Here is a 19,874-nt window from a genome sequence, read left to right as displayed (position 1 = left end):
AGAATTTGTGCCACACCGAAATAACAAAAAGTAGCTCAGTGTAAATAAAATTACAACTTAAATGCAACAAATACACTTAATTTCTAGTAAATACACGTTCTAGGATTAATAATAAGAAAGTTTTGTTTTCTTTCGGGACAATAATTTTGAAAACCAACTCTTCCCAGAATTCTGCGCTCCTTTCTGCTTCCGCCATTAAAAGAACAAGGTGTGTATTTCGTTCATCTTTCACAGGAATCCGTGTTAATCTTTACTTAATTATAACCTCAAAGGTACGGTTTACGCGCTGCTATGTTACGGATGTTGTTGTTAATAAGTCTGATTAATTATTTCATTTTGATTGAAATTATTAGATTAGTATTTCACGCCGACCCTACTCGGTAGTACGCCGCTAACTGGGCATACGTGCTGTTTTCACCTCGCTAACTTGATTCTTGCTTGTTTTCAGGCATGGGGGTGCAGTACAAACTCGCCGTAGGCCTCGGAAAGGGCCACAAAGTCACGAAGAACGAGTACAAGCCTCGGCCTTCGCGAAGGAAGGGAGTAAGTGAAGTCGATGTTACCTCTGTTGCTCCCGTGATTCAAGTTGGTGCGAGCAGCTAGCAGTTTTAGGGCAGTTTGCCACGTATTTTGTTGGCGAACTACGTTTTAGCCTGTCGCGGCATGTCTGTTGCAAATAGCGCGTGTGGTTATCCAGATTTCTTCGCAAAAGAAGGCAAACGCCGACGTGGGTGATTCACGGCAATGTGATGTGTGCGTGCGCACGTTGCTGTCATGTTTGTTGATGAGCAATGCTAGAGTTTTCCAAATCTGTTTATGCCAAGTGCCGACTAAGCCGAGTACTGATGGATGCGGTAATTTTCCATGCCATGTCCGTTTTCGCAGCGAGAGGCAAAATAATACATGGCTCATTTGTGCTTCAGTGAAATGACTGGCAGCCTGCCCAAGAGTCCTTGCTGAATGAAGATGGGTTCTGCTAAAAGTGTATGCGCATTTTCCTCTCGCAGGCGCTTTCTAAGCACACCCGCTTCGTCCGCGACCTGATCCGCGAGGTGTGCGGCTTCGCGCCTTTCGAAAGGCGGGCCATGGAGTTGCTCAAGGTGTCCAAGGACAAACGTGCCCTCAAGTTCATCAAGAAGAGGGTGAGCCCCGCTTCTGTCACCTTAAAAACAACAGGTGCCGAGTGATTTCCAGAAAACGTTCGCTAGCTTTTTGCTGTCCATTTATGTACCGCGAACACTGTTCGCACCTCATCTGACTATAAAACATTCCTACATAAACCATTTTTTTATGTACAGTTGGGGAGAAGAATTCCCAGACCACACAGCTTATAGACGCTTTACACACGCGCCAAATTACAGCCGCCATAGCCGACCTTCTCTTGTCTTACCGAGATGCCAAGCAACTGAAACGGTAGTTGACGATCCTCTACAAAGGCCGATGCTTTAGAAAAGGACACAGTTGAATATAATGTGGCGATAACCTGGCCTGCCATGGTAATGATGAAGTGAAATAAACGGAATAAGAGGAAACCAAAACTGATAATCAGTTATGGCGGCGTCAATGCACAGCTGCTGCAAAGCGTCTATATGACCATGGGTGCGCTAGGCTTCAATTGGCCTTGTTAGGTCGTCGAGTGAGGTGCGGAACGCCGAACTACTCTTTGTGTTTCCCCGAGTCTAGTTGGAACCACTGATCTGTTGGAACGATTGATGGCACTTTCAAAAGCCAAGAACAAGTACTTGCAAGTATTTCTGAGACCATACGCGACTGTGTTTCCGTGCTTTGTCGCTTGGCGGTAAGCTGATAATTATGGGTTCTGTACCATGTGCGCCTGTGATGTGTGAGCGTTTTGCACGGCGGCAAGCTTGACATCAAGATGCACATCACTTCATAAAAGCATCGGAACCATGCTCGTGCCGTAGAAGGGCAGGGCACTACCGGCAGTTTACTCCAAAACAACTGCGAAAACAGTGTGATTCGCGCAGAGTGCCTCTTAACAGGGTTTTTTGTCAAACAAAAAAGAAATAATAATACTTCACCCCCCCCCCCCCCCCCCCCTTCCACCCCCTGCGCGCGGCGGTCTTTTGAATTTTTATGTTGCTAGGTTGGCAGGTATGTTGTAGTGTAGCAATTACAAAAGAATACAAAAGCGGAGCAATAGGCTAGTTTAAAAAAATAACTGCATGCAACACTGCACGTTGCATCATGGGACCTCCTTGGCCACGAGGAAGAGGTGTACCATAGTTATGATTTCGATTGCCCCGTTGACAAACTTGTGCATCTCAGCACTGGATGAGAATGAAGTCGGCGCTCGGTTGCACTGCGCCCCGTCATCTTTGAGAATCCCCGTTGAAACACGGACCTCCAGCGGCCGTAAGTACCAGCCTAGCGAGGAGTAGGGGTAAGGCCTGCCGCGTGCCATGCGTTTGTGGCTACCACTCTCTAGTGCAGCGCCACCCTTCTGGCTCGTGGATGATTTAAGCAGCCTAGGACCTTAGATAACGGAGCAGGATGATCGGCCCATTACAATATTCTTCTTTTCTTTGCCTGCGCGCACAGTTCGGCACGTCAAAAGCCCCCCCCCCCCCCCCCAAAAAAAAAAAAAAAAAAAAAAAACTTGCTGCAACATTTTATTTGTATTGGTAGACAACACCACAAATTTATGAAAAGAAATTCAAAAATGGCTGCGACGGGATGTCATCATGACCGAAACAGGATTGCTTTGTTTTTGCGAGAGGTCTGTGGGCTCCGTCAGTTCTGTTACTGGCTATTTGTGGCAGTAGCAATCTCTTTTCGGCAAGAGTATCCGGCAATTATTTGTGTAGTGAATTTGGGACATTGTTTACAACTTTGTGGGCCGCTTGACACCTAGCCCCATTTCTAACACTTCAAATAACGGGAGTAGTAAGCGTTACGGAAGTCGGGAAAAGAAGCAAACCGAATAAATAAAACGGCAGATGCGTGCAGAATCATATGGCAAGAGGAAACATGTTTGTGAGTCAAAATTTTTAAAGAGGCGCTCCAACGATGTTTGGTATGCTAATAACTCAGTCGGTCGGGCTAATCAGAAAAGTAGCCGCAAAATATTAGCGCATCATATGTTATTTCGATCTGGCAAAAAACGGCACAACGTCTGGTGGTGCCACAGTGTGCTTAAAACTCGCAGCTGCGGGCGCAGTGGTGACGTCATGGGAGAACCGGTGAACGGTTTTGTGATTGGCAGCATTGGCGACAGCCGTTAATTTCTTTTATGCGGGTGAAATTAAGCATATCACTCAATAGACTAGATCGTTCTTCCAAAATGTGTTTTTTTATTGAGGGGTAAAGATGAAACGCAGAGAAAAAGCTTTTTTCAAATGTTCAGAAACAGGAAGAAAAAAAAAAAACACTATAGAGACTCCTGCCTCCCAGGAGCTGAACAACCTAACCCGGGTCTGCCAGGTCACTCATTTCTGTGATTTTAATTTGTTGTTCTTGCCTCGTTTTTTGCCCGGGGTGCCTACAAGAGCTTGAAAGTGGACGATGTACCGTAGGTTAGAGTTAATTAAAATCCAGGACGACCTCTCGTAGAAGCCATATAGGATCATGACTTATTAGTATGTGCCGGCAGCCGTTCCCGCTCAAAACAACAAATGCCAAGTGTGGATCTGTCTGTGGAAGTCGACGGTGGATTGTGCTTATTTGCACTTGTTATCCCGATCATCTGACTCTTTTGCCTACCTGTTGCGGTGTGGCTTACCCCTGCACCAAATTGCAGCTTTGATCACACCGATCCTGATTGGTAGAAACGGATATAAAGGGGAGCAGAGTGCGCGGGACTCTAGGCACGTTTTGTCAAGCTTTTCTCGGCGCAGTGAGGAGTGGCGTTATGAATGACAGACGTCGTTCTGCGTCGGTGCGATCGGTCGAAGCCTTAATCTAGGGCGATGCACGGGGCTTTGGTGACTGTGCATACCCGTCCTCAACTCTTGCCACAAACCTAACCCACAGTCATTCGGCCTGCCGCTTTGCTTCGGCCCTCCAATAAATTAATTTTCTGTAACCTTTCGATATTGCGTTTGCCATCGATCGTGGGGGAAAACAATTCTTACAATCTTTGTTTGCGAAAAAAACATTTCACTGGAATTTTCTTTGCAAACTTTGGTTGTCAGACATAGAGCCTAAAATCCCACAAAAATTGTTAAAATGATTCAATATGCAATACATTCCTGTATAAAAGTGAGGGTTTCAGATGTGCACATTTGTGTACATAGCGATTAAAAGGGCTAATGTGCCTCAGAGTGAAGATGTTTTGCTTGTTTTTTGTATTTTTTATTTGCTTATTACCCCCAGAATAATGAGGATTTCCGGGAAAAACATATTTTCTTTGGGCGTCTACACGATGAACTCAGTTTCAGTGCAAATTTCAGACTAGTCCAAAAATCATAGGAGGGCCCCTTTAAGTTAGAAAATTAACTATCCAGTTTGTGACCCTAAATGATATACCTACAACTGCTTTTTTTTTTGCCAGTCTGAAGGCAGTCAGGAATTCGGTTTATTTTATTTTTATGGAATGTTTGTTTGTTCTAACGGTTCACGCTCTGAAAACTCTCTTGATTTTGTAGTGTGAGATGAGTGAAGGTCTCATTTGTGTGACACTGAAGATCCTTTTTTTGCATTGGTAGCTTTTCATTGTCTCCTCTCGCAGTAAGAGTGGCCGTTTGTCCCGGTGTCCGTACAAGACTCATTCCTGCGACATCAGATGCACTTTGTGTTTCCATTCTCTTTACTGCCTCCTGCCTCGCGATAAAGAGTCGACGTTTGTTTTGGTGGCCGTTGCGCTCAACGGGGGCGTGCATTGTGCTTTCAGCTGGGCACCCACCTCCGTGGCAAGAGGAAGAGGGACGAGCTGAGCAACGTCCTGGTGGCCCAGAGGAAGGCGGCCGCCCACAAGGAGAAGACGGAACACAAGTAGACCTCCGTTCATTAAAAAAGAAAAACCTCACACTACCTCGCCCCTTTCTTGTTTGCCTCTGCACGTTGGAGGGAAGAACAGCTTTCGGCACGTGGCACACTGATATGCCAGTGGCGCTGGTGCGATCGCCGTGCTAGAGTGCACCGCTGAAGTACTTAGCCTTCTAAGCTCCGTTTCACCTTATGGCGGAGTGCAGTGGATGCCACGAACCGTGCCAACCTATCCAGAGCTGCAATAGTTCAACACCACGTAGAATAAATAATCGAGACTTGCAAACATCTTCCTCCGTGGAACGTCGTCGCAGCTGGATGGTGCCAGCTCTGCAGTTAGACCAAATGCCAAGTGTCCTTTGACGCTGCATACTTTAGGAAAGCAGGGTAGTGCACAAACATGCGTCGGGTATTTAAATGTCCACTCTTGCATTTTTGTGCAAAGACATTGCTGACAATATTGTGTGTTGCTTCGTTATAATGCACGGGTGAATTTGGTATGCATTTTTTGCCTCGACGGCGTAAACATAGTGCCAAAGCTTGCGCCCAGGTGGGAATGGAACGTGGAGTTGACATCTCTTGCGGTCGTGCACTCCAGCTTTTACCCTCCTGTTTTGCCTGTCTCCATTTCTGCCAAAGCTTAGTAAGCTTGTTCCTTTGGCCCTTGGCGTCTGCATAATCCTGCCATATGTACAAGTCTGCTGGTTTAAAGTCAAGAAATATACAAAAAGAAAACCGCTTTATTTTGTTACCAGAACCAAGCAGTTGCCATGCAAAATATCACGCCCACCGAAGAAGCAGGAATTTTCTCTATCGGAACCAAAAAACAAAACGACAACTTTTAATGTAAGCACGTAGAACAAAACAATTCTGCCTCAATACAACAAATTTAGGCTACACAGATAAGACGGAAGTAATTTATAAAAACATCAATGTATATAAAAATGTCTACATTTGATTTTTCGAACACCATGTTTTGAATTTGTTTTTAACTTCTTTAAAAGGGTAGACTAAATTTCTCCTGGTACTTCATTGAAAATATAAGGGACATAAAAACTTCATTCTTTTTCCCTTAATGCGTATGTATCCTTGATAAATAATATTTGCCTATATTTCTGAGAAGCCTTTTCTGTACCGGATGTTCATATTCTGCACTGGAAAATAATTTGTTATAGCTATATATTTAAATAAAATAATGGCATTATATTAAATGCCTCAACTTTGTGGATGAGCTCTATATGTTGAACTTGTGTGTCATATGCAATATTGTTTACTATCCTATAAGTTTATCTGCGGTTCGTAATCTTATTTGAGCTGGATCCATAAACCAAAATGCCATATCTTGGTACCTAAGGCACAATAAATATTTTTCTTTGCATGAGCACATGCTGAAGTACCAATGTGGTATCTAAAGGAAACAGTTCTTAATATTTTTTTTTTTTTTTAATGTAATCATCGTGACATTCCTAAGTTGTGTTTGTCGAAATCTAGTCCCAGAAATTTTGTGCGAGCCAGATATTTCAATGCAGTATCCTGCACCTCTTTGTTTCCAAGAAAGAATGATTCAATAAAACACTCTTGAGGGGATTTCTAAAGCACAGCAATTTGGCTTTTTCGAATTTACAAATTACGATTTTCAGTAAACCAATTCAATAATCCATTAATATCGCTTTGGAATATTGTCACTTCTACTTCATATTTTTCATGTGGAATGGCGGCTACCGTATAAAACAAAACTTTTTTTTTTTACTTTTGATGGGATTATTTGAAATATATCTGCCACCCATATGCCTTCATGTGGCTACTTGCGCGACGGGCGTCTATTTTCACTGCCTCCCGATGTCTATTTTCACTGCCTCCCGCCATCGCGCTTGCGTCGAGTTTCATCTCTTTGCACCGGAGTCCTACGAGCAGTGGCTGACATGGGGGAGCGATCGGTTAGCGCGATTTTTTCGAAAATTAGGCACAGTACCGTTACAAATGTACTTTTAATAGGGAGTTTTAGCAGACCGTGTTTCCCCCTCCGCTAGCCCTCCGCTACGAAGAAACCGACACTGCGCGTGCGCGCCGATGGCCTTGGCTGTACAGTTCCGGGTAGCGGAGGGGCTTAGCGGGGCGGAAAACACGGTCTACTAAAACTCGCTATGGAGTGAGCTGACGTCATCAGTATGAAGCGCGAAAACGGCACCTAGTTTCCTTCGGTTCCTTTGGCTGGCGCGCGTCGACGGGGCTCCCATTGGCCGCTGCGCTCGTCAGTTTCCACGACCGCTCACCCCATGGCGCTGCGTGTCCATCAGCGCGCTGTTAACACAGAGCGTCCAAGGTCAGCGTGCCCAGGGTAGCACGCGCGCTGACCGGCGACGAAAAGTACGCAGCAGACGAAAAAGGGAGCGGACGAGCGGCCTTGCACGCTTTCGTATTCACAACTCATAAGAAATGCTTAGGTGTACCGGTGTACCTCGAACTTTTTTTATTTTTTATTGTAGGTTGACCTTTAATTTAAAAAGTGTGCCAAAAAAAAAAAAATAAGGGAAAAAAAACACAAAAAAAAACGCGGGTCTATATTTTAATAAATACTGTAGTAAAGGTAGTTCACGGCGCAACGGTCCATCGAAAAGGCACCGAGCTTTGACTAAACTCTGCTTTCAGCGCCGCTAAAGCGTAGTGCCACTTTCAAACTACGACTGTAGTTTTTTGTTCTATTTGTGGATGGTTGTTATTGCAGTTTATGATATTAGAGTAATGATTTTGGTAAGTTCAGAAAACTTTGGGGGTATGTATTCTTATAGACGTTTTGGCAAATATGCTGGTTTTTTTTTCTGGCATTTTGGAGGATTATGACAGGCTAAATAAGCTACTGAGTGTGAAAGGGGAAGGGGGAAAGAGGCTTTATCTCAACTGAGCTGCAGCGTTATGCTTAATTTTTCAGCAAAAAAAATACTACAATACCAATTAATAGGACCTACTCCTACCTGGGACTTATTTCTTAGAATGATGCGTGTTCCATTTAATGATGCATTCATTTTTTGTTTGAATTTTCAAGTGATGAGCAAACAGATGTTGATATCTGCTCCAAACCAGTATTTTGTCTGCTACGAAACCTACAACAAAAGGTGCCGCTTCCATCAGTGATAATGTTGAATCTGACACCGAATCCGCTTTTGCAGTGGACGAATGAAATCTTGAACCTAAATTCCAGAATCAGTTTTATTATTATAGGCTTGTTTGTCACCCACGTGCTGAGCATCAGAAAACTTTACATATAAATGGCCACTCGTGTGCATAACTAAATTACGTTAACATAACAAAAAATTAAATTTACAGTATTCTTCACGGCAAAAAACCCACAAGCCTCAAATTCCTCTACGTGCCATTGTTTCTGAAAAAGACACTTGGCAACATGCGATATGAGGATATCTGCAAAAACACATCTACTCCCCATTAATCTTTGACCCCTTTTTAAAACCCCAGCTCCGTGGCGGTGGTCGAATTTCTGAAAGATAACCCAGGGGTGCAGTACTTTTAGCCCTGGTGTGGAAGATTTATACTGTTCTATGCCTCGCGATGACCTCATATTGAGCGTTCGAGAGTGCATTTTAGAGCACATCGACGAAAATAAGTTCATAACACAATGCGGAATCTCGGTTCAATAATTTCTTTATAGGATGACAAGATAATGTTTTCGTACAAAAGTCAGGAGTCTGTATAGGATCGAGGGTGGCACCCTTACTAAGCAACATTTGGTTTTCATTAAAAACAAAAAAAAAAAAAGAAGAAAACCGTTAAATGGAGTATTGAAAGTATTCAGTGAGCTATGTCTAGGACTTCGGTTTATATATAGACCCCAAAAGACAAGCATATCCAGTTTTTAGGTCTTGTAGAATTAGAAAAAGAACACATATATGCTGGTCGTACCACCCTAGATCAGCAAAACGTTTGCTAGACTATCAGCAAGCACATTCAGAACTAATCAAGAAAGGCATCGCATTTTCCTGTTTAAGATCCACATTAATCAATTCGTGTATTCGCAAAATGAACATAGGCTTCAACCTGCAGATTGAAGAGAGATATGTAAGCGCTTTATTGACCATAGTAGAGGGTAAAAGGAATAATGGAAGTGCGTCGAGGTAGTACTACTCTATTCTTAGTTGACTAGATTAGTGCAGTTGATTAGATCAGTCCATATTGAAAGGATCAAAGCTTCAGGGTTTCCAGACTCAGTCATTTCAGCAGCTTGCGAGAAATTAGTAAAAAAAAAAAAAAACCGTTAAGGTCGGTTTAGCTTGGGGTGAATCGTTAAAGATGGAAAATAAGAAGGTTGCGATCATTCCATATATACACCGCATGTCGCACGGACTTAAAAAAGGTAGCATCTAGATACGAAGTGAACGTGGTTTTGTCTGCCCGCAACGAACTAGACTAATTACGCTCCGTGGTGAACCGACACAAAGGCAAAAAGGAGCGAGCGGATCGTAACAGCTTCAGCGTCAAGCACCGCATCGAATTCGTCACCTGAGTAAAAGGCACGGTCTACTCTACATGATCTCCTTCTCGTGCGGGCGCTCCTATATTGGGCAAACGGGGCAATGCCTAAACATTCGACTTAGAGAACACCAAAGTTCGTTGAATGGGACCGCATACTCGCATTTAGCGATGCACTGTCGAGATTGCAGGTACGAACCGCGGTTCTCCAACACCCCCGTATTGTGCGAACACCAAACCCCACCAAAAAAAAAAAAAAAAAAAAAAAAAAAATCATTTTGCATGAGCAAAATTTTACTGACTCTAACGAACAGTGAGATTCATTTTCTGGATCTTGGTTAGCATGTGGAGTGTGAAACGAAGAAGAAAGAAGTGCAAAATCCACGGTGCGCCCTATGCCTGAGCGAACATAACGCCATCCGCATATATATAAAAAAAAAAAAAAAAAAAAAAATCAGTTGTTAGTCAGCGCTTGCCCTGTGTAGTCCTTCCTTTTTGTCCTTGTTTCTTTTGCGTGGTTTTTCACGATGAACTCATACCAACTTGTCCAAATCTCCATTCCACATAAATAAATGACGCTGCTTTCGAACTGAACTAAGAAGTGCAAACTTTTATTGCAACCTTGACAACTTGAACAGAGCATTCAAGTAGATACTCAATATGATTTTACATTTTAACATTATTTGGTGAAATACTGTTGGAGTTGATTACTTACCTAACCGTACAATGTCTTTCATAAATCAGCATGTGTGCCTTCCAAGGCCGCTGCGATAGTCCTTTTTAAGTAAAAACAACGGCCTGTCATAACATTAAGAATGTCTGAGGGAATGCACAGGAGAGGTAAAGCAAAGATGCCAACTTCGAACATCGTATTTGGAGTGGAATACACGAAAATGACGTGTATGTTCAAAGTCGCTTGTGCCTCCCCCTTTGTTTTTTTAATTGCGTATTAGTTTTTTGTGGCTTTATGAAGGGCTCGTTTGAACGCGGACAAGTATGAAGGTTTGTAGTCCGTCCGTGGAACATCCTTCATGTCTTGCAGAGGAGCTGTGTAGTGGATCTGAAATTGAAAAGAAGATGAGTCATGCAGAAAGTCGCTGGGCTTGTTTATAGCTTGTTTTGGACCACACGACGTGTTAGTTGGCGTACCTTTCAGGATGTCAATCCTGGAGCCGCGACAATTTTATGAACACTCTATTATGAATATAAAGTATAGCTCAAAGCTGGATCGTGCCCTTTCAATTTGGTACACCCGTCCTGCCATACTAATATCTAGTTAAACCGATTCAAAATAAATCTAGTCGCATCATACTTGCTATCGACGCACTGCAGCGTGACATCTATGAAATGTAGTTTGAACCTGCCTAACCTTGCATCACCTAGAAAAATTGCTGGTTTGTTTTCGTTTCACAAAATCTACCATAAATCCACTCTTGTGCTCTTGCGCGTCAAGCTACCAACCTCCTTTCTGATACAAAGTGGGCATATATCACTATGACAAAAACAAATTTGCACGGTTCATTCATAACCTGAACCATGCACGCTTTCATGAAACAGCGCCTGTGGTATCATTATCGCATGGCGTCACCTTTAAAACGACCTTGATTAACGACGTAAAGATTTTATTGACAGGTAATTATTTGCATTACAACCTTTTTTTTTTTCTTCTTCATATACCTTGTATTCACTTCTCTCTGCAATGCCTACAGACCCTGAGTATTTGAGGTAAATAAAAACAGAGCAGCCCTGTGTTAATCGACTGTGCAAGCCCAGCGACGGCTGGGCTAGCACAAAATAGACACAGCTCTTGGCATTGATAGTGCTATAACAGCACTTTTTTATCGATATGTATTGTTCCAGAGAGCGCGTTTAGTGGGTATCGGGTACTACAAAAATTCTAAGTATAAAGTGGATTGTTAACGCTGTGTACCAATGAGACGCGACAATCTTGTTCGACTTATTCCGCTTGGAGGCTTAGGCCTGCCACATTTGTTTCGTCAACATATATGCGTTTTTTTGTTTTGTTTTGTTGTTTGCGTGACGAGGAGCAATTATTTGTACGCACAGTGTTACAAACCAAACTATCCGGCTGTTTGCCATCGTTTCTGGCGTCTTCCCAGACACCGGATACTGTGATAGCTGTTGGATTCCTGACAGAAGCTCAATCCTATAACCTTTTTTTCGACCGATTTTGTTCGCGGGTTTCTGTCTGGTGTTACAAGAAAGGAGCTTATTCGAGCCGTCTTGGACAACCTTTTCCCAACCTCTTGATTTACTACCGAGTGGCGGCAAAAAACAAAACAAAAAACAAGTGCAGTGTACTGTGATCTCGAGCGAACCCCGTAGGGTTTCTGTTCTTGACACAGTATGGCCTTCGTTGCTGTCGTACCGTCAGACCCTTTATCACCATCATCATCATCAGTTTCGGTGCTGCAGTGCATTATGGGTATACGGTGTCTGGAACGCGTCGCCGACTGGTATGCTTAGTGTCCTATTCCACCCGTGCGTCGAAAGTGCTCCCTTAGTGGCAACAGGTCACAAATGCCGGAGTGTCGTCCTGTCGGATGTCGCGATCCTGGCGGTTGGTTGTAAAAGTTCTGGGGGGGGGGGGGGGGGGGGGAAGCACGAGGGAACGTGAATATCGCTGTTGTAGCAGCGTCCCAATTCCTGACTGCCGAAGCTTCCGTGTACTTTGAAGCTGGAGAGCGCCCCGCAGCAGAATATTATAGGCGTCTGCTACACCCACCCGTTGTTGTGACACCACCAGGATCGCGACAGGCGACAGCATGACTGTGATGATGATGATGATGGCAAATGATGGGGACACGGAACTTCGAAAACCATGTATGTGAAACAAGAGGAACATGACTCGCAAGAAGAACAATATACGGATATTTACAGAGTCCTTTCGGGCGCAGCCATCATGCTAATGTTTTTAATGGTGTTCAGCTGGTAGCGACGGTGATCTTGACCTGCCTGGGTGTCGTTCCCACATGCCTTAAAGGGGCTGGGCAACGATTTTAACGTTGAAAGAATTTGCATCTTCTACTTTTGGCATTCTTTAACTTGTCACAAAGGACAGAAAATATATCTCCTTCCTTTGAAATGTTGCGATTCTGCTGCGTAATCGCGAGGCAAAAATTAGAATATTCCCGATTTGCAGCCGCGAGCGGCGGCCATGAGAACCACGCGGCGTGACGTCAAAGGAGGACTTGTAAAACGATGGCAAGTTGTGCAATACTTGCCCGATAAAAGGTAATCTTTCTACAAATCTTGTCGTTCCAACATAAATATAAATGCGTCAAAAACCTGGTATCATCGACAAAACTTTTAGTATACGAGTTATTGTGGCGCCATCTATCCGAGGTCAACAAAACCGTCAGCTTTATCTGCAAGCTCGAACAGCCGCCATAAGCCGGAAGGGGAAGGGGGCAGAGCGGGACGGGGATGGCCGTAGCCGGGCGAGTACGTTGGCACTCTCCTCCTTTCGCCATGTTGATCGCGCTGCGTAAGCACGTGGTCACATGATCGCGAACGGGTGAGTTCTCGCTGTTACTGATGGCTCTAGAGAGAGAGCTTCGCCGGAACCCCGCGCGTCCCTCATTCACGTCACAGCGCACGTGACTTGGAAGATGCTGAAGGAGTTGAGAGGTGCCGAAAACCGCAATCTTTGTCAATTTTTAAAATAAAAACTGGGACATGCAGGCAAAAGCGGTTTTTATTCTTTACTTCAGAAAGGTCGAGACACCAACAGACACCAACTCCAGAAGTTATATGAGCAAAGCCCTGAAATTGTTGCACAGCTCCTCTAACACGAATCGCGCCTCAGGAGGCTGATCCGCCGGTGTCGTTCCAACCCGCCTCGTGCCTTCTCTCCAGCATCTCCTTTACGTTCATTTGAAGTCCACCAACTTCTTCTTCTCCACTTCGCGGTCGCTTCCCAAAATCCACATCATCACAACGACATTTCTATGACGTCATCAGGCAGCAATCGAGGGACCACTTTCTTAGGACGCGGTAAGCCATAGAGGGAGGAAGCTTCCGGATTCGACATGACGCCGCCAGAGGTGAATCCAGAAGTGTGGGGTGACACGTCCCCAACGATTGCTAAAACTAAGAGACGCTATTGGAAGGAAGGGGGAGCTGGACTTGGCGCCAGCAGCTGTTTTGGTCGGGTGGTTATCGTTTGAGCTCGTTCTCGTTTCGCCTTCTCACCTGGCACTTCTCAAAACAACCATTCCCTAGAAGGTCTTCTGGCTTTGCCCCGTCGTATTTGGCTCTTTCTGTTTCGTCCTTAGCATTTCAGCCCTTCTCATTTGAGCCCGTTTTCGTTTCGCCATTCTCACTTGGCCCCTATAATTCCCTATAGGCGTAACGCTGTTCGGTGTCGCTTTTTCTTTACAGCCGAACGTAGCAGTATAGAACATTAAAGATCTCAATGAAAATCGGCTCATAAAACACATTCTGTGTTAATACTTGCCTAAGGAAATTGCCAAAAACAACAAGGGTGTCGGCGATGGAGCTTATCACCCAGGCGAAGATGCTGAGTCACTGGGCTGTGGACGCGTGCGTGGCGTCTCATATTTCGTGAAAGAGAGCTACCGCGCATGCGCAGAACGCCTTCCACAGCCCAGTAGGGCAAATAGACAAATAGGGCAGCGCGCAGGAGACTATTGGAGGGGCCTATAGACCTTTCCAATAGTCTCCTTCTCCGCGGAACTTCTGCATTCTCTACCTATCACAACTATATATAGTTGTGATAGGTAGAGAAGGCAGAAGTTCCGCCTTCAGCACTTGATCGTTGCCTTCTGTCAATAAAAAGTAGCGATCGGTGTTAGGACATGGAACGCATTATGTACACGAACCAGTCTTTAATGTGCAGAGAATGGGAATAAAACGGTGTGTAAGAACTCAGTTTGTCCTTTCAATTTTCAAAAAGGTTTTTTTTAACAATGACGTACATAATCATCTGCATGCGTAGCGTTTCTGTTCCGAAAGTAGAACGTTTTCTCAACATCAAAGCTTCCGCTTACAATGCACAGCAACTTCGGTGAGCCGTTCGGTGGTCTGGGTCGCGCTTTCTTATCGAAATTGACTACGCAAAAATAAGTTAATGTTTTTTTATTAGAGAGTATTTTTTTTGGATATGTTTTGTATCGCTTTTGTCATGCGCGCTTTCAGCAAGTTTCGTAAAGGAGCTCCACATTTCTACAACACAAAAAAAAAGAAAAGACGTGAAAATGGTGGAAGGTTTGTTCCATATTCGGTTAAAATCATGTTTAACCCGATTAAAAGAAACATAATCTGATTGTAAATATAAGGAAATATCGGGTTTAACCCGAAAACGAAAGACCCTACATATATCTGATGGTATGCTGGGGACTCGAACAATGTAAGACTCACCAACACGGCCGCGCGAAGGGATAACCTCGGTAGAAGCCGCCGAAGTAGTGTCATTCGGTCGTAACGCGAAGGGGCAAAATGAGAATGGGCCCAGTTGCGAAGAAACAGATTCGGATCTTATGAGAAGTTGAACGTACAAACGAGACGGACCAAATGAGAATGGGACAAATTGCGCGAGGTCCAACTGCGAACGAGAGGTTTTTGAGAAAGCGGGCAAAATAAAAAAAAAAAAAAAAAACTGAAAGCCGTTTACAACTCCCTGTAACGCCGAATTAGAACGCAGCTCTTGAGGAGGAGGAGGGAAGGGTACTGAGGGTCACGTGTTCTCGGGGGAGGGGGTCACGTGACGTCGGGGGGGGGGGGGGGTAACATGACCTTGGTGGGGTCACGTGACCTCGGGAGAGGGGGGTCACGTGATCTGGGGTGTGTCACGTGACCTGGGGGTGTCACGTGACCTTGGGGGTCACGTGACCCGCCAGGTCACGTGACACTCCAGCGAAAATTTTCCTTGACCGGTGCGCTTACCTTGCGGTAAACGCACAGGTCAAGGATGAGTGGCAATTCTATGGTGCAGCACTGGTATAACGCACCCTTTCTAGGTCATCGGGCGTCCTGTTCAGGAGGTTACGCAGGTGGAAGCCTTCTGCGCGTTCCTTGGAACCCAGAAGACCCCTGGCGTACTTGCGAAGACCTGCGCATCGAATTTGGACATCCTATTTAGGAGACACCAGCTGAACAACCCAAGCACACAAATGTAAGAAGGACGAGAGAGACGCATTCAACCGCTGGACTACCAACTGAAATTTAATGAAACACTTCATCTTCATCGACAGGCTAGGATCAATCATACCTAGCTTGCTTCACTTCTTCCTCTTTTTCCTCATTATTAAACTAAGGCATCTTCCTCGTCTGTCTACTTGTGGGCGGTACTTCCCCTCGCAAGAACGTTCTCTCTTCTCTGGTTAAGGTCACAGAGGGTGAACTAACACACATGTCCCCTTTCTCTTGTATGTTTAAAGCTTCTAAAACCTCGCGTGCAAACCGGTTTCGATGGTGCCCCATGACGGTAACTTTGTCTAGGTTCGCCTTGCACTTGCAGTCGCGGCAATGTAGGGCTAAGTGACCTGCTGCCGTCAAGGTCTTCAAGCTATTGGCATGTTCCCGAGTCCTATCATTTATACAACGCCCGGACTGGCCGATGTAACAGCGGCCGCATGTCAGGGGTATGTGGTATATAACCTCCTTGTCGCACTGGGCATAAACCGTCCTGTGATTGGTGCCACAAACCTTGCTGTTGCTGGTTTGCCCTTGATTAACCCTGCGGCACAACGAATAGGCCTTATTGGGCGCCGAACACAGCACTTGTACCTCATGTCGATTGGCCATCTTTTTTAACCTATGCGTAATCCCATGAATATATGGAACAACCACAAACGGTCTACTTTTCTTCTTTTGCTGTGTGGAAGGGTCGTTGCGTCCGCAAGTCGTCTTGATGGTGCGGCAAATTCTTTCGCACACGGAGGCAATTACATGTCGCGGGTAGCCCGCGTCTTCGAGTCTGGATATTTGCAACTCAAAGCTTCGGGAGAGCTGATGCTCACAGGATTTCTTCAGGCTAGAAAACAGGGCTGTGAAAGCTACCGCCTGCTTAACAGTTTTTTGAATGCTGCGACGAGAAGGGGAGAAACCCTTTGCCTGAACGGGCTTGGTATCTCCAGCAAACATGTTCTGCTCTGAACTCCAAGACCAAATCCAGAAACTTGATGATTTTCCTCTCTGGAAGCTCATGCGTGAAAGTGAGCCCCATACATGAGTGCTGAAAACTCCTCAGGATGTTGTTGAGACACCCGTCGATATGATCGTCAACTTCTGTAGTGCATAAAATGAGGAAATCATCGACATACCTAAATATCGCCGCGATTCTTGGATCTTTAATACTTTCTTGGATGGCACGCCCGCACGCTCCGAGAAAAACTTCACACAGATGTGGGGCCACTTTGGATCCTATGCATACGCCGCTTCTCTGCACGTAGTGGCGATCTTGGTAGGCTACCACCGTGGCTGATAGGTAATAGCCCAAAAGTTCTAAGAAGGTATCTACTTGCATCCCTGCCGCATTCTGGAATGACGTGAGGCCTTGATCTTCTATGTTTGACCGAAGAACTTGTAGTAGACGTGCATGCGGGAGGGAGTAGTACATATCTTGAACGTCCACGGCAAACCCAGAAACGATGATGTTCCCTTTTTCTTTAAGAAAAGAAATCACATTTTCAGAATTGGAAATCCGGAAAGGGTCTTGCATCAAAACAAGGTTGATCTTTTCGGTGAGAAATTTGGACACGCAAGCTTGCCACGTGTTCCTCTCCGAAATAATTGCCCGGAACGGACTTCCCTCTTTGTGCGCTCGAAGACTCGAAGACGCGGGCTACCCGCGACATGTAATTGCCTCCGTGTGCGAAAGAATTTGCCGCACCATCAAGACGACTTGCGGACGCAACGACCCTTCCACACAGCAAAAGAAGAAAAGTAGACCGTTTGTGGTTGTTCCATATATTCATGGGATTACGCATAGGTTAAAAAAGATGGCCAATCGACATGAGGTACAAGTGCTGTGTTCGGCGCCCAATAAGGCCTATTCGTTGTGCCGCAGGGTTAATCAAGGGCAAACCAGCAACAGCAAGGTTTGTGGCACCAATCACAGGACGGTTTATGCCCAGTGCGACAAGGAGGTTATATACCACATACCCCTGACATGCGGCCGCTGTTACATCGGCCAGACCGGGCGTTGTATAAATGATAGGACTCGGGAACATGCCAATAGCTTGAAGACCTTGACGGCAGCAGGTCACTTAGCCCTACATTGCCGCGACTGCAAGTGCAAGGCGAACCTAGACAAAGTTACCGTCATGGGGCACCATCGAAACCGGTTTGCACGCGAGGTTTTAGAAGCTTTAAACATACAAGAGAAAGGGGACATGTGTGATAGTTCACCCTCTGTGACCTTAACCAGAGAAGAGAGAACGTTCTTGCGAGGGGAAGTACCGCCCACAAGTAGACAGACGAGGAAGATGCCTTAGTTTAATAATGAGGAAAAAGAGGAAGAAGTGAAGCAAGCTAGGTATGATTGATCCTAGCCTGTCGATGAAGATGAAGTGTTTCATTAAATTTCAGTTGGTAGTCCAGCGGTTGAATGCGTCTCTCTCGTCCTTCTTACATTTGTGTGCTTGGGTTGTTCAGCTGGTGTCTCCTAAATATGTGTAACCAACGTGCTCAACTCTTTCCGGTGGACATCCTAACTACCGCTTTCTCGACGACGAAACACTAGCCCCCCAGTACAATTGCACGCGCATTTGATGACATCAAATGCGCGTGCAATTGCACTGGATCTTCATACAACCGCGTTCGCAACCGCTTCGCGAACGCGGATCCGCTTCCAGTGTGAATGGGGGGTAAGGGATGTCAAGGCGGAATTACGTGAAGCATTTAGGAGTCGCGGGGATATGAAAATATTGAAGATAATATCCAAGAATCAAGGACGACGTTTTAATTGTCCGCCTTGTCCCCTCCTTCGGTCTTCTGTTGCATACTTGACACCCCTTTGTCTCGGGTCAATTGCTCTGACCCTAGATGTGCATGTGAAGTAGTGGTTATGCGTGCGTTTTGGTTCTGTGTTCATTTGACCCTTGTCTTTTCTTTTTTTAGTTAACCACCACGAAGAGTTCAAAGTTGATCAACAATCACCTCTAATCGCTTTTTTTTTCCTTTTTAATGTGGATGCGTGCGAAATTTGTGGAGCACGGCATCAAAGCCAATAAATGCACAGATTTTTTTTTCTCTTTTTACGACGATTAACTTCCTTTTTTTTTTTTACTTTTTTAAATTACAAGTGTTTGCTCAAAATCATTTCGGATTTACCGCGCATACAATTAAATGCCGGGGACCATGATGATTTCCGAACTCACCCCACATCAAGAACCAGTAGCGGACGTGAACCACATATGCCAGGAAGCCAAATATGAGGAGGCTGACGATGAACAGCTTGGACACGTACGGGTCCACGAAGCCTACCAAGCTGGAAAAAACAAACAAAATCCGGGTTCCCTGCCATGTCCGGCAAATGAGCTATGGTGCGGCGACAGCCGAGGCGCTGCGCACTGCCGCACAGATTACGCACTGCACACTATACTTCGTTTCAGCTTCGGTCCGAGCGTGGCCCATGTTATGAGCCGAAGGGCCAATCAAGCAGCGAAAGAGGCACAACGTCATGGCGTGCTCTCTGCAGTTGATAGGACCAGCCGGTATTCGCCGTCTCTCTCTGTGCGCGCTCCTCCGCCGGCTAGTCCTATCAAGAGCAGAGAGCACGCCATGACGCTGGGCTTTTTGCGCTGTTTGGTTGGCCCTTTGGCTCATAACATCGGCCGCGCTCGGACCGAAGCTGAAACGAAGTATAAGCGTAACGCCATCTGACGTCACAGTGTCGTGCTGGTACCACGTGCCATGACATCGCGATGTCGCGTCACGGCGTCCCGTGACGTCACCATGTCGTATGACGCCACAGTACAAGTGATGTCGTTGTCTCACTTAACCACGGGACGTCAATGTTCCTGAATGCTACTCCTTACAAGTACCACTACGAATGACGAAGCACGTTCCACTGGAACAAAATGGTGTCATTCTAGTTCAGTTTTCCTGCTGTGCGCCTCCATTCGCTTCCTAAACCTGCGCCACCACGCAGTCGGCGGTTCAAAGAATGTCACTACATGAAGGAAGCTATTAATTAGGAACTTTAGGAAGGCCCAGTGACTTGCACTTTTCACGCTGTTTGATGGATCCCGCCTAAAGCCCCTCGATACTTCTTTTTACAAGTGACGACAACCGATACAAATGACAAGGCACATTCCGCTGGCTCAAAATGGCGTCATTCCAGTTGAGTCTTCCGCTGTGCGCCGCCATTTCGCTTCGTAAAACCTGCACCGTCACGCAGTCGTGGCGCTTCAAAAATGTCGCCACTCGTAGGAAGATCTAGGAACTTTAGTCTCACC

The 19,874-nt window shown here is 45.5% G+C and overlaps 2 protein-coding genes across 3 annotated transcripts in view; one reads left to right on the top strand and one right to left on the bottom strand.

The window, feature by feature from the left end:
* The first annotated feature begins 157 nt into the window (after nt 1-157).
* On the top strand, nt 158-4,989 carry LOC8036661 (60S ribosomal protein L36-like). 2 transcript variants are annotated; one of them, XM_029994890.3, is made up of 4 exons: nt 158-208; nt 449-543; nt 1,008-1,142; nt 4,853-4,989. In XM_029994890.3, exons 2-4 carry the CDS (start codon nt 451-453, stop codon nt 4,955-4,957), a joined length of 333 nt encoding a protein of 110 aa, XP_029850750.1. In that variant the 5' UTR covers nt 158-208; nt 449-450; the 3' UTR covers nt 4,958-4,989. The 2 variants fall into 2 exon arrangements, with proteins under 2 accessions (XP_029850750.1, XP_029850752.1); XM_029994892.3 differs by lacking the exon at nt 158-208 and adding an exon at nt 249-272.
* Nucleotides 4,990-10,191: 5,202 nt separating this feature from the next.
* LOC8031776 (multiple C2 and transmembrane domain-containing protein 1-like) overlaps nt 10,192-19,874 on the bottom strand; it is a 28,406-nt gene continuing 18,723 nt past the window's right edge. Inside the window, exons 11-13 of the mRNA XM_040216464.3 lie at nt 18,795-18,904; nt 15,423-15,523; nt 10,192-10,489 (exon numbers count right to left, since the gene is read on the bottom strand). Of these exons, the coding sequence (XP_040072398.3) occupies nt 10,379-10,489; nt 15,423-15,523; nt 18,795-18,904 (322 nt within the window). The 3' untranslated portion in view covers nt 10,192-10,378. The remainder of the gene's footprint in view (nt 10,490-15,422; nt 15,524-18,794; nt 18,905-19,874) is intronic.

Source organism: Ixodes scapularis, unplaced genomic scaffold (assembly GCF_016920785.2).
Source record: "Ixodes scapularis isolate PalLabHiFi unplaced genomic scaffold, ASM1692078v2 PGA_scaffold11__112_contigs__length_91849675, whole genome shotgun sequence".
Lineage (NCBI taxonomy): Eukaryota > Metazoa > Arthropoda > Arachnida > Ixodida > Ixodidae > Ixodes > Ixodes scapularis.
This window is presented reverse-complemented; position numbering and strand designations above follow the sequence as displayed.